This window comes from Corylus avellana, chromosome ca4 (genome assembly GCF_901000735.1).
Source record: "Corylus avellana chromosome ca4, CavTom2PMs-1.0".
NCBI lineage: Eukaryota > Viridiplantae > Streptophyta > Magnoliopsida > Fagales > Betulaceae > Corylus > Corylus avellana.
Window position 1 is genome coordinate 1,548,897 of NC_081544.1, and position 15,228 is coordinate 1,564,124.

A 15,228-nucleotide genomic window follows, 5' to 3' on the forward strand; every position below is an offset into this window, starting at 1 on the left:
GCAGATTTAAATTTATGTAATTTGGCGGTAAAATGTGCGCGAACATTTTACGAAACGTGCGGCGAAACTGTGTGGACTTTTATGCTGCCCAAAAATCATTTTGAACAGTATTTTTTTTATAAAAAAATTAGTTTGATAAATTATTTTAACGTGTGACATTTAAAATCACCAACAGATCAAAATTCAATAATGATCATCTCAAATTCAACGATATCTTATTTGAACAGAATTGCAAACAAAGCATTACAGAGAGGGCCGTTCGCTAGCCCGTTCGAACAGGCTTGCAAACGGAGAATAAAAATCAAGTTTTTTGTTTTGTTTTATTGCCGTCCGAATGGAGAAATCTTCCATTCGAACGGCCAGCGCAAATTTGTTAAAACAACTTATTTCGTATTACTATTAGGGTTAGGAGTTTGGTGGCCTATAAATATATGTTTATAGTCCTAAGAATGCCACTTTGATATATTTTGTCAATTTTTCAATAAGAAAACTCAGACTTCGGGTTTCTTTTATATTTTATCCTCAAATATTAGGTAGACTCTATGTTTTGAGAAAAAAATTTTAAATCCTTGAAAGACTCAAGGTTTTTGAGAAGGATTGCTTCTTTCTTGTTGTTTATCTTTGCAACCCACAATGTCACATTGCATCACTCTATTTATAGAGAATAAGTCTAAACGTTACATCACTTACATGTCTTTTTTACTTCTACATTAATAACAACCATAATTGTAATTTTTGTCACTTGAGTTCTTGTAACATTTGTCTCTTGAACTCTTGTCTTAATACACCCCCGCAAACCCAACGGTAAATCATATAAATTGAGGTTTGATTTTGAACATCAAAGGGCTGAGAAATGGTTTTCTATGGCCTGAATTGAAGCATTAGCTGCAATGAGTGAAACTTGGACTTTGGCAACTCTATCCGGTATCGTCAAATTTTGGCCGTAACTTTAACATTGGCCTTCTTGTATCTTCCTTGGGCTAATGACATGTCCTTTTCTCACTCATAGCTGTTGGGATAACTAGAGTCGCATAAGGGGAGTCTTCATGATGTGAGCCCTATGTGCGAATCTTCTACTTGCAAGAGAGGACTTTGAGTTGTGCTCCCGGGTTAGGACAAGTGACGACATTGAATGAAACTGGGCATAGCTTTGATTCGGGCCATTCGACCAATCCTAGGGAGACATAACTTTTAGGCCTTGGGCTTCTCAAGTGTGCTCGTGCCTCCGAATCTGACAGGCCTTAGGTTCCTATGATGTATGAGCTTCAGGCAGTTCTTAGGCCTTACAGGAGTCACTCAATTCCATTGGATGATTTGAGAATCAAGGGTTTCGAGCGATTCCTAGGCCTTACACAATCTATAAAATGATCAGATTCAATTTGCTCCTCTTCTCCAACTCGTTTGGGTTCTCATATCTGTTAGTGGATTGCATGGCAAGAATTGTAATCCCCAAAAATAGTAGCTAGGAATTTAAGAAAATAACCAAGTTCATAAACCCTACTTACACGAAAATCAAGAACTCCTCAATCGTGGTTTTTTAAACCACTACAAGCTTTCTAAAAAAAGGCTCCAGCCGTCAGAGTTTCAAGATTACAAGAGGAAGCTTGGTAGAAGAACTGTCCAAAAGTTTTTGAGTTATTGCGGTAGAAGCAAGTTGGTCGTATGCTTGATTAAAAAAAAAAAAAAAAGTAGGTTGTATGCTTGGTACAAGGAAGTTTTCTGTTACAAATGTTTTGTAAGTATGTCCATCTTTTATACTCAGTCTACTATTAGTGGATGAGCTTTTTGGGTTTGGCTGCCTCGATTTCTTCAAAAGGTTTTCACTTTGTTACCAAATTATTTATGTTGATTGATTTACTAATTTCATAATATTTGATAATTATTTGTGTTGTAATTAATTTTTAAATTTCACATTGTATTTGTGAACACTTATTCAACCCAAGTATTAGTTTGAGTCATTACACAATTTCTTAGGATTCACCTTATACATATATCACTTGAACATGAACATGTAACCTCTAACAAGCCTGCATGCGTGTGTCAAGCTTTCAGAAGCAATTGATCGACAGTGGACAATTCACCTTTACCTCTCTACACCTTTCAATATCTCCATATATTTACATTGGGGATATTAAACTTTATGGGTCCATCCAAAGAGATTTTTATTTGATTATTATGGGCTAATGTATTTGGCAGAGATCATCAACGATTTAAGGAACTTAGGAAACCTCAATGATATAAAAGAAATTGTCAACGTTCTCTAGTTCAAATGATTTGGATCCAGTTAGTTTTCTTTAAGGATAAAATTGTCTAATGAATATGAAAAAACAATTTTACACTTATAAATATAATCAACTAGATCCCCTCAATTCATTTGAACCGGAGAGAGGACCCTTGTCTGAAAATGACAACCCCTTATATTAATTAATTTAGAGCCACAAAAATCATAAAACTTACCATTTACCAACATCCAAGCAAACAATGCCCAATAGTCATTGAATTTGCACCAACAACTCCATTAATGGCATATCATTCGTGGGAATCTATTTGATAAAATTAAAACTTGTTGAATTTTTTGATAATCAGTGAAAGCATAATATATACTTTTTTTTTTCTTTTTTTTTTTTTAAAAAAAAAATGTAATTTTTTTTCTTTTTTCAATTGTGGGCAGGTGGCAAGTCCAATTGGGTCGTGTTTGCTTAATAAAGAGCTTACTGGAAGGCTCTACGATTTGGAGATAACGAAGTTGCATGGAATAAAGGCTTTGGGGAAGCTACTTGTTCGCAAGAGGGAACAATGTTTTGGCCTATCTTTCAAAATTATGGCTGTTGCGACACTCATTGGGGCTCCTATTTCGTTGATTTTGGTGGTGAGTACACTGGAATTTTACAAAAGTGATATACAAAGGAGGTATAGAGGTGAAACGTACGCCAAGTTCAATGAAGAGGAGAAGGAGACTGAGATGGCAGCATCTTCTTATAATGAAGCCAAGTGAGACTTCCATGGATGAAGCCAAGTGAGACTTCCATGGTAGTGGTGGAATGAGAAAAAAAAAAAAAAGAAAAAAAAAAAGAAAAAAAAAAGACAGTTAGTCAGTTCTTGAGATGCTTGATTACGGCTAGAAGAAGCTACAATATTGCAGGACTTTCAAATCTTACGTTACATGGCACTACTATCGTTTTGAAAACCTTAGTTTTAGCTTTGATGTCAAGAGGGGAAAAAAAAATGTTTTAGAGGGTGTTTGTTGAATATTGTGTTACGGGCCTTTCCATATTAGGCTACCCTTATTACTTTTATGTATTAGGTTTATATTATGTTAGCATAACCGTAACTGCATTTTCACCCCTAACAACATTCCATCAAAAGTTCAAAAATCAACATGAGTGGTGTGCGCGCGGTGATTATAAAAGAATAAGTAAATCTAAAAGCCAAATACTAGCTGGTCAGCTGGGCTGATAAGTCGCCATGCATGAACATCAAAACTACAAGATATATCATCTTTGTAGGGGATAAAATTCACTATGGGTCCCACTATCTCTCAACTACCCTCAATTATCTCTCAACCAGCAACCCATGATCTATCAACCATTATCTAAATATGGACAACTCATGATTTATCAACTACCTCCCATTATCCCTGTTACAAAAAACCCTACAAAAGGGGACTCGAGGCATAGGTAAAAGGGGATCGATCAAATTATTCTCAATATATTATTAGCTTATGCTTCTCCACAATAAGAATGTTAACTTAAGCATCAAAGAGTCTCCAGCCAAAGTCGAGACCTCTTTGACGCTCTTGTTATTTTGCAGGAGCGCGGAGATCACAGATCAAAGACGCATCGAAGAATGCACATATCTCAGCAATTGAAGACTGTTAGACCAAAAAATGTCTCAATAATCCTCTATTTAGTGGATGCATGTGTTCCATTGAAAAATCCAAACAATAAAAAGAAATGTCATTTATAAGAGAAATTTGAATGACTTCAAAACAATCTCCACAACACACACACACACATAGATATAAACACACACACACATAATTAATGACAAACAACAATTACAGATATATACATGCATTTCTTAAAATATGGAAAACTACAACATTAATTAGTTATTTAGATTATTGATAGATTGCTGTAGTTTGATTTACACTTGATTTACACCGGTGCCAGCTGACCCTATATATATATAATGTCAAACAACAATTACAGATATATACATTTCTTAAAATATGGCAAACTACAACATTAATTATTTAGAATATTGATAGATTGTTGTAGTTTGATTTACACCGGTGCCAGCCGGAGCTTTTGTGAATTTGTAATCAATCAGGTCCATGTAGAGTAATGCTATAAGTCACTCTTGTATCCCTCCAAGAATGATGTGGCTCTTAAAATTACCATTTGATCAAAAGCTTAATGATGATTTTAAGAGCCACATCATTCTTAGAACACAAGAGAGACTTGTAGAATTACTCGTTCCAGTTATGGCACAAATCATAGGCCTTGGAGGTATAGTTATATTCACATGGACCAGTAGTCAAAATATGCCAAACGCAGGCCCTGCAAATGTGAGAATCCCTATCATCGTCGTAGATATCAAATGAGAAAGTGCTAGTATCCCACGAAAAGTGACACCAAAATTTTGTCGTCCCAGATAGATTTGGTCTAAATCTGAAGCTGTAGTTGGCACCTGTGCTAATATTGTGTAGACCAAGATTGTCATCCGCTGACTTACACGCAGCCTGAAGTTGTGTGGTGTTTCCTAGTGCATTATTTATTGTCACCGTTGCTCGCTTGCGTTGGAAAAATGAATCTATCGATGTTGCTGCAACATTATCAAACATCCCACTCATGGACAAATATATCATCAACACCATCATCATCGTCGCTACCAACGTTACATTTGTGCTGGAATATGATGTCACCATGTTGCTTGTTTCTTGTCTAATATACTAGGAATCTCAATGATATATATGACTTTCAAATCGTTCACACATCATACGTATATATAGTGGTGAAAACTATAGGGTAAAGATAGATAATGTTAAAAATAACAATAAAAAACACAAAAACAAACAAAGAATTTGAAGTTGTCAACGTATATATTCTATTCCAAGGAAATGTGAACGAGTCTACCTAGTAAATACCTAATTTACTTATCGAAAAAAGGGGAGTTTAGTTAGATTAGATTTATGTTTCCTAATTTAATGCATATTTCTTCAGATAACTTTAGCTAACCGTCACGCTTTAAAAAAAAAAAAAAAAAAAAAAAAACTAATTTGCTTGTATAGAATAGGATAACCTCTTAGTCATAATAGCTAGAGGCCCAAAAAAATATCCGATGCATAAATAATTGGGATCTTCTCTATTTCATTTTCAAGTCAAATGTAGATGAGTAATTTCATAATTCACATTAGATTTCATGTATCTAAATGATGCCATTTCATGAAAAGGGACGCCAGTTGAGTGACGTAGTTTTTTCCATGTCACATTGGACTAGGCATGAAACCCACGGTTAAGAGTTTTTTTTTTTTTTTTTTTGGGTAACGATTTTGGCTTAAAAGGCGTCCATTTACGTCATGTTAGTATGTAAGTTGATCATTAATGTCATTTATTATTATGTAGTTAATATTTTAATTAGGGTTAGATTGAAGCCCTAATTATGTCTCTTTAGGATTACAATATTGGCGCCTTTGTTATAATTATCTTTTGGATGTTTAACTTGATTAATTCCTATGTTATTTCATTCTTCATATGAATGTGCTTGATAAACATATACATTTTTTTTTATTTGTGTTATTTGAGTCAATTTGGATGACCGAGTCCTGGGCTTAATAAAGTGACAAAAGAACCCCATCACAAGTTCTTAAGTTAATCAACATGGGGAACCGGAAGTAGATATCATGCCCTAGGCTTCATGTAGTTGTCGATTTCCATAGATTTATGCTCTCTTGAAGAACAACTTAGTATAATGCTAAATTCTTTGAGAGAAAAAATAATTATAGCAGATACCATGCCTAATTCATTACTTAGGAAAATCAATAGCTCAAAAAGTAGATACCATGCCTTTAAGTTGGCAAACATTAGATATCTAGATATAATTGGAATATTGATATATTGTTTATCTTATGTGAGTATGGTTAGCGGTGGATTTCAAAACCCTAATCCTTTTATTCTTTCTATTATTTCTATCTTTTAGTATCTTTTTATCTTTTGGGGAAAATGCAGTTTACCCCCTGAAGTTTCAAGGGTTTTTCAATTTTAACCTCAAAGTTAAAAAATTGGCAATCTACCTCCTGAAGTTTCAAAAATTGGCAATTTAAACCTTGCGTTACTAATTTCCGTTAAATTGGACGGAAATTTTTTTTAAAAAAGCCTGAGGGTAATGATGTAATTTCATAGATTTCCGTCCATTTAGACGGAAAAATTAAACGGAGGGTTTAAATTGCCAATTTTTTAAACTACAGGGGATAGATTGCCAATTTTTGAACTTTTTGGTTAAAATTGAAAAACCCCTGAAACTTCAGGGGAGTAAACTGCATTTTTCCCTTATCTTTTTATTCAATCAAATATGTGACATCTATTTAATTTAGTTAATTAAATAGGAAATTACATTCTAAGCATAATTTACCTATCCTCATAGGAATTATCTCGCATTTGCCTGCTATACTATCGTTTTGATGTTGTGTACTTGCGAGTAAAATGTATTGAATATTGTTTATTAATTTATGTGGTATTTGGCACAACACCAAGTTAGCTACAACCCATGTCACAGATTCAACCTCGGTGGAGGTGCACTAAGTATGTGTGGTATTGTAAGGAGGGAAGGAGTCATTCCCCTTGTGTGATCTATTTGATCTTTTCTTTTGAATGAAGTAACCATTTTCAAACCAAAAAAAATAAAAAATTGTCCATATTTTATTCTACAAATTCAATAGATCAACCATTTGATTTGTGACATCTACCATTAACTTATATGGAATCCACATAAGTCCAAAAATCTAAAAATTGATTTGTAAGATGGGATGAAAAAAAAATATAAGAAAAAATTGACACTAATCATTTCTCTTTTTTTATTAAATAAGATACATGTTGTCTTTTGATTGGATATGACGCGACAACACTGTTAAAAAATTAATAGAAGGTGGATGTAATAATCTATATATTTGATTATGGTTTTACCTTAGGAAGTAAATTAATAACTTTTAAACCTTATGTAGTGATTTAATAAAAACCCATATAATTAGTTCAAGGGAAAAATATAAAAAAGCCCCTCAAACTACTAGCTATTTTCGATTTAGCCCCATAATATTCCAAAAGTCATAAAGTAGCCCCCCAAAGTACCAAACTATTGCATTTTCGCCACTCTGTTAGTCAAAACCGTCAGTTTGGACAGGAACTGCAAAACAACGTCGTTTTGTTATGGGTAAGTTACTACAATGCCCTTTTATGAAAAAAAAAAAATTGGGAAAAATATAAAAAAACCCCCCAAACTACCAGTCATTTTCATTTTAGCCCCCTAATGTTCAGAAAGTGATAAAGTAGCCCCCCAACAAAACGACGTCGTTTTGCAGTTTCTGTCCAAATTGACGATTTTGGGCCTTTTGGCTAACGGAGTGGCCAAAATGCAATAGTTTGGTAGTTTGGGGGGCTACTTTATCACTTTTGAAACATTAGGGGGCTAAATAAAAAACGGCTGGTAGTTTGAAGGGTTTTTTTTATATTTTTCCCTTAGTTCAATTTTAGGCATATAAGTTAGTAGGGGATTGGGTAAGTGGAGAATGGGACTGGAGTTGAATGAGAGATAATGTATTTTAAGCAAAACCCTAAAAAGGTGTCCTATCCAAGCAATTGCTGGTTGGAAAAGGATTCGTAATACTTATAAACTCATCTATCTTCGGCTCCTTTGCCGATGTGGTACAACCCTTTTTTTTTTATGCAATACCAATGGAATTTGGTAAAGAGAAAATGACATTAAAGCTTAGTAGAGAGTACGGTTGAAGGGTACTCAACCAATATATATGGATGAAGTCATTCAAATTCAAGCGGCAAACAATAACAATAATAATAAACACTCTATCGTTACTAATCCCAAATTCCCAATCTTTATTACCCACACTTAATTCATTTTACATTATTCTCTGTGAATTTCCTCTTTTCTTCAATTGAGGCAGCTTGGAGATATTCAAAGATGAACTCGTGAAAGAAAAAAGAAAAAAAAAATCCCTAGTAATGGGACTAGAGTTGAATAAGAGATCGTTCAAAAAGGAGGCCCATCACCATCAGAAATCTAATGATCACCTTGATTATTCACTACAAAAATTCAATTTTTTCGTAACGGACCGTTAGTGACGTGTCAATATTGTTGACACGTTACTAACGGTTAGTGACGTGTCTTTGGTAACATGTCTGATGAGTTAAAAAATTGATTGTAACCACTGGAGATTTAGTAACGTGTAAAGTTCTGACATATTACACTTTAGTGACGTGCCAGAATTTGACACGTTACTACAAATAACGTAACGTGTTAAAATATGACACGTCATCAAATAGTGACATGTCATGTTTTCACGCATTACCACATATGTAGTAATGCCAAATTTCCAATCTTTATTACCCACACTTACTTCATTTTACATTATTCTATGTGAATTTCCTCTTTTCTTCAATTGAGGCAGCTTGGAGATATTCGAAGATGAACTCGTGAAAGAAAGGAAGAAAAAAAAAATCCCTAGTAATGGGACTAGAGTTGAATAAGAGATTGTTCAAAAAGGAGGCCCATCACCATCAGAAATCTGATGATCACCTTGATTATTCACTACAAAAATTCAATTTGTTGGTAACAGACCGTTAGTGACATGTCTTTGGTAACATGTCTGGTGGGTTAAAAAATTGGTCATAACTACTAGGGATTTAGTAACGTGTCAAGTTCTGACATGTTACACTTTAGTGACGTGTCAGAATTTGACACGTTACTACAAGTAACGTAACGTGTTAAAATATGACACATCACCAAATAGTGACGTGTCATGTTTTCATGCATTACCACATATGTAGTAACGTGTTAAATTGACACGTCACCAAAGAGTGACGTGTCATATTACCTGCACTTACTACCCAAATTCCCAATCCTTATTTCCCACACTTACTTCATTTTACATTATTCTCTGTGAATTTCCTCTTTTCTTCAATTGAGGCGGCTTCGAGATATTCGAAGATGAACTCCTAAAAGAAAGAAAGAAAAGAAAAATCCCTAGTAATAGGACTAGAGTTGAATAAGAGATTGTTCAAAAAGGAGGCCCATCACCATTAGAAATCTGATCACCTTGATTATTATTATTATAATTTGGTAACGACGTCGATTGTTATAATTTGACACTACTTTATAGACTTCGGAGTAGGGGTGGCAAAATGGGTACCTAACACGACCCGATTACAACCCACAGGTACCAATTACGCGATTAGCCTATACACAGACACGATCCGTTTAGATAAATGGGTAATAAGGCCTGACACGATTATAACACGAAAATTGCTGGGTAACCCGACACTACCCGTTTTACCTGTTTCAAATAACCGGGTCTAATTGGGTAGACACGACCCGATTACCCTAAACTATAAATTTTTTTTTTAAAAAAAAAAATCAAAATTGTAATAATAATACTAATGCATCAATACCATGAATGCAAAAAATTGAGTTTCATCCCCTTGTTATCACAAGCACCAGGAATGCCCAAATCTTGCAAAAGAAACTTTCAATTTCAGTATATTTTTTACGATCAAGATTTTTGGCAGCCGACAAATGCATTACAGCCCAAACCACTAAGGGAAAATTACAGTCTCTTTATTACATAAATAAACGTAACTAATGACACTGAACTCAGAAGAGGAAGAAAAAAAGCGTGGATTTTTGTTTGCTTTTCTTTCTTTATTTTATTAGTACATGACTTATTTCCAAATCTTAACAGATTCACACTTCACAGTATGAATATATAATATGGTTGATACCCAAAATTAGAGTCTAGAGATAGAGACTAGAGAGAGTAAGAGACATACCGCCATACCAGAGACAGAGAGGTGCGGCTAACGGCGAGGAGGCGTGGCTGACAGCGACGGTGAGGATGCCTTGCCCTTGCTAATGCCTAACGGGGACGGCGAGGAGGGAGACCCGAGAGAGAGAGAGAGAGAGAGAGAGAGAGAGAGAGAGCCGAGACTCGAGAGGGAGAGATGGGAGACGGAGGGAGAGTGAGAGAACGAGTGAGAGAGGCAAACATCAAATTGAATAGAGGCATGTGACAGTGGTTACACGACTACCTTATCCTAAAAAAAAAAAAAAAACGTGTCTGACGGGTTGACCCGCCAGACACAACATTACCGGGTAGACCCGATTACGACCCAAACCTGATAAGCTTAAACCTAATACCTGTTTTTTCGTGTCGGGTTCGCGAGTCGTGTCAAAATTGCCGACCCTACTTCGGAGTAATTATTGCTTTTGATTTGGTTGTTTAGGGTGGCAATTCATGATTATGTGTTGGGTTCCAATTGTGTTGAGATATGTTTATAAAATAATAGGTCAACTCTAATCCGACTTATTTACTTAAACGGGTCAAACCTCTCAACCATAACCATTTAATTTTGTATTGAGTTCATGTCGGGTTCACAGATTATATAAAAAATTGCTTGTTATTATGTCGCGTGTCGGGTTTGAATCATGTTAAAGTATAGATATAAGATTATATAGGTTAACCATAACTTGGCTCATTTAATTAAGCGGATCAGACTCTTCAACCAAAAACTTTTAATTTTGTGTTAGACTCGTGTCTAGTTTGAGGGTGGTGTCAACCATATTTTGTATTTATAAATATGTTTTTGTTTGTTTTAATATTAATATTTATAATATCATTCCTGACTTTTGTCTCTGTTGATGAATCACACGAATTCCCACAGAAAAACGGATATCACTGGCAATCATTGCATTGCGTCTTCTCTATGTGAAGCCAAAGTAATGAAAAGGCTGGGGTTTGTTTGGCAAACCTCTTTTTATTTTCCTCTCTTTATTTTTATTTATTCAAAAAAAAAAAAAAAACCTCTTTTTAAATTTTTTAATCATTTATTATTACTACTCAAAACAAAAATCTAACCACAAAAAAGTTTTTACAAGCACACCCTTTGCCTTTGCGAGTAGTATAGAGATTTAAGACTAGCTTGTTTTCCAAGCCAACAATTTTCTTTTCTCTTACGCAAAAAGCTTCTCTATTTTTGTTTTTTATGTTTTATTTAACTTGGTCTCCTGAGTAATCACATACCATATTAAAACCCTTGATACTTAGCAAACATGTCTGTTTTTTTTTTTAGTAGTTCAATCACTGGAGACCACGCCTCATGAAGCAGATGTTACTAGTTTGAATCCCTCATCTTGTGTGGACACGTAAAAAAAAAATCAATAGTGCATCTATCTAATTTGACTAACCTTATCAGTCTCTCCAAGAATTGCCACCTTTTCATTCTCACCCAACTCAGAATTTATAATAAAAGATTTACAATATTTAATAGTAAGGGGTTGCCAATTTTATAACATTTCCTTCTATCATATTTTATTGTGCTTGTCTTAACCCTTCTTGAGCCAATCTGTGAGCCACACCCTTTCCCTTAAACAAGTAAGAAAAATTATTAGTAAATTTTTGGGGTTGAGCCCTCTCTCGACCACCCTCCCCCGCCCTAAAAGAATTAATAAACCATTTTTTCCAAAAAGAAAAACCCACATTATAGGAACATAAATAAGCAATAGGCAACAACACAATGATAAGCTATTTCCTAAAGAAGAATTAGAAGCTCTCTTTTGTTCCTAAAAAAGAATGTCATCGACCTCCCCACCCTCCCGAATACCTTAAATCAATAGTATATTGTTTAGTCCAAGACTCTCTTACACCATATTCTTTCATCAACTATAATCTGGCACACTCAAATTGCCATATCCGCTCGGAATATATTGTATACCAATGAGAGCAATCCACCAAAGTCCACAATAGAAAACAAATCGCGTTCTATGCGAGTTAAACCAAATACACTCAACTATATATCATCACGGGGCGTTACACGTCGTTATAATTTCATAGAGTACTGTGGAATGCATGCATGCGTAATATAGCTGAATGTCTCCGGTCGTATTACATGTAAAAAATCAAATTAAATTAGCCACCAACAAATTAATTAAAAAAACAAAATTTTATTTTATTATTTCATTAATTTTGGACTACCGCGTCAATTTATGTAGAAATTTACAGTAAAAACCATAGCAACGCTAATTGCACTCTTTTGAAATATAAGGGCCAGCTTAGTACTAACCAATGTAATTTTGGGTGGGGGATTCTTAAGAATTTTTATTTAAAGTATCATCACTCTTGATAAAGTCTTTTTTATAAGTTATAACTATATCTTATCAACATAAACTCCAACTTATTTGTCATTTATCTCATTTAACTTTAGCTCAATGTAATTTGGATCCTATTTTGAAGCTTCAATGCCAATTTACTCCATCCATCTATTAATTAGCTGTTATAGGTTGAACATAAAAATATGTTAAATAACTAAATTGCACATCTATGAGACAAAAAAAGTCAAAGGTTTTATTTCATTTTTTCCTTCACATATATAATAATACATATTCACCGTGTTATTGAGAAAAACCTTCAAAACGTTGGGATCAGAAAGTGCTTTTCATTTTATTTATTGGATAAAATTAACAAAGTTGTCCGACCTCATTATAATAGATCTGCATGCCTTCAAGTTTACTAGTGTTCCCACGTATATTGTAAATAATATTTTTGAGCCCCAATATCGAACAAGTATATTCCATCATCTTGGGCCCGCCAAACGCAATCCAAATAATTTTGATTTTTGTAATATGGAGTCTGTGGTGCACACTTATAATTGATAAAAGCGCGTGCAGTCCAGAAAGCATCAAAGGTCTTATGTCCACCCGGCCATGACAGGTTGCAGAAGTAGAGTGTGGTCCCCCAAAAGTTGACGTAAAACTCCCATTGGAACTGTTCAGCCAAAGAGATAGGGTGGAGGCCAAGATCTTGGTCTCCGGACTTACAATGAGCTTGTAGAGTATGATTTGATAACCTATTTTCAATGTGAACTACAAATTTGTAGGCATCGGTGATTAGCGGTTGACTCATACATAAAGCCAAGACAAGAAAGAGTGCTGAATAACTCATTTTCTCTACTTCCATGGCTTGATTCGTTTCGAATGCTTCAAATTTTGCTACTTCTTACATCCTTTAAATACCCACACTATTGTAAACAACTCATTCATCGTACACGAAGAAAACAAAATGTTTCCAAATTCTCTCTCTTTCTCTCTCTGTTTATTTTTCTTTTTTTCTTCTCCTACTTTCTAATAAGCCGAGTTTTGGCTTAGAAAGTGCCTAGAATAGCGACACGTGTCCTGAACCCATTTGTTTTTGTGAGTGAATCAATCATCTTAATTAGAGAGTGTCTAGAATTGCGACACGTGTCATTTTTTTAAAAGTAAACTTCCATTTAGGTGAGACAATTAAAATGTAAGGGTTTTATTTGTAATGCATATATTTAATTGTTTTAATGAAGAAAACAAAAGGTTTCCAAATTTTCTCTTTCTCTCTCTATTTTTCTTTTCATATTCTCTTGATTTTTGTTTATATCTTCAATGTGAGACAATTAAAACGTTGAGATTTTATTTGGAATGCATTTAATTGACATCTTAATCAAAAAAGCAAAAAGTTCCTAAATTCTCTTCTTTTTTTTTTCTTTTTTTCTTCTCTCGCTTTCTATTGATATCTCAATGTTATTTTGTAAATTTTACACTCAATTTATGAAAAAGACGAGAGAGAGAGAGAGACAGAGAAAGTTTTTGATCGTTGTTTCTCAATGAAAAAATATACTACAATTCTTTTTTTTTCTTTTTTTTGTTATAACAATTCTTTTCAATTATATTAGTATTTTTTTTTTTTTTTTATCTTTATCTTGTGGTTATGCTCTTCAATTTTCGTTTGTGTCCCTTATATATATTTTTTTCTATATTATATATTATATTTATTCAAATTAATTACTTCTCTTTTGCAAATTTTACATTGAATTTAAGAAATTTACAATTAAAACGTATGGATTTTATTTGTAGTATATTTAATTGTCTTAATGAAGAAAATAAAAGGTTCCCAAATTTTCTCTTTCTCTCTTTATTTTTCTTTTTATCTTCTCTTGCTTTTTGTTTATAGCCTACAATTAGAATATAAGAGTTTTATTTGGAATGCATTTAATTGATGTCTTAGTGAAGAAAATAAAATGTTCTCAAATTCTCTCTTTCTTTCTCTGTTTATTTTTCTTTTTTCTTCTCTTGCTTTCTAGTTATATCTCAGTGTTATTTTGAAAATTTTACACTCAATTTAGGAAAAAGAAGAGAGAGAGAGAGAGAGCTTCCAATCGTTGTTTCTCAATTAAAAAATATACTAAAGTTCTTTTCTTTCTTTTTCTTTTTGTTTTGCTAGAACAATTCTTTTCACTTATAGGACATAGTTTTCCTTTAAACTGGGTTGGAGGAACTTTCTCAAACTCAGTCTATAAAAATGACATGTGTCATTTGAATATGTGAGATGCACATGATTTTTTAATAGTAGGGACAAAGTTGAAATAAATAATATTAAAAACTCATGTGCATCTCACATGTTATTAAAAAAATGGACACTGGTCGGTGGTCATTTTTATGGACTAGGTTGAAGGAAGTTCCTCAAACCTAGTTTGAAGGAAAACTCTATCCTTAGGTGATGAGATAGTGACATTATGTATCACCACTTGGTGGAACACTGATTAACCCACATAATCAACAAAATGAAGTATGAGATTGATAAAAAGGTTTTATAGATGAAACTGCTCACATTATGGTACCACCACTTGGTGCATTTGTCATTGTAATTTTACAAAAAATTTGAACTTTTGAAGCAAACACTGGAAAGCAGAATTGTTTGATTACTGATATTATAACTCAATTGACTGAAAATTATTATTATTATTTTTCGTTTTTAAATCACTTCTTATTACTACTCAAAAAAAATCTCACCACAAAATTTTTTTAACAAACACACCCTTTGCTTTGAGAGTATAGAGATTCAATACTAGCTTGTTTTCCAAGCCAACAATTTTATTTTCTTTTACGCACAAAAAGCTTCTCTATTTTTATTTTTTT

General features: G+C 33.7%; 1 protein-coding gene across 1 annotated transcript; it reads right to left on the reverse strand.

Moving 5' to 3' along the window:
• Positions 1 to 4,471: 4,471 nt before the first annotated feature.
• LOC132177197 (S-protein homolog 3-like) lies at positions 4,472 to 4,930 on the reverse strand. The gene has a single exon (XM_059589444.1). It carries the CDS (start codon positions 4,928 to 4,930, stop codon positions 4,472 to 4,474), a length of 459 nt encoding a protein of 152 aa, XP_059445427.1.
• Between the last annotated feature and the right edge of the window lie 10,298 nt (positions 4,931 to 15,228).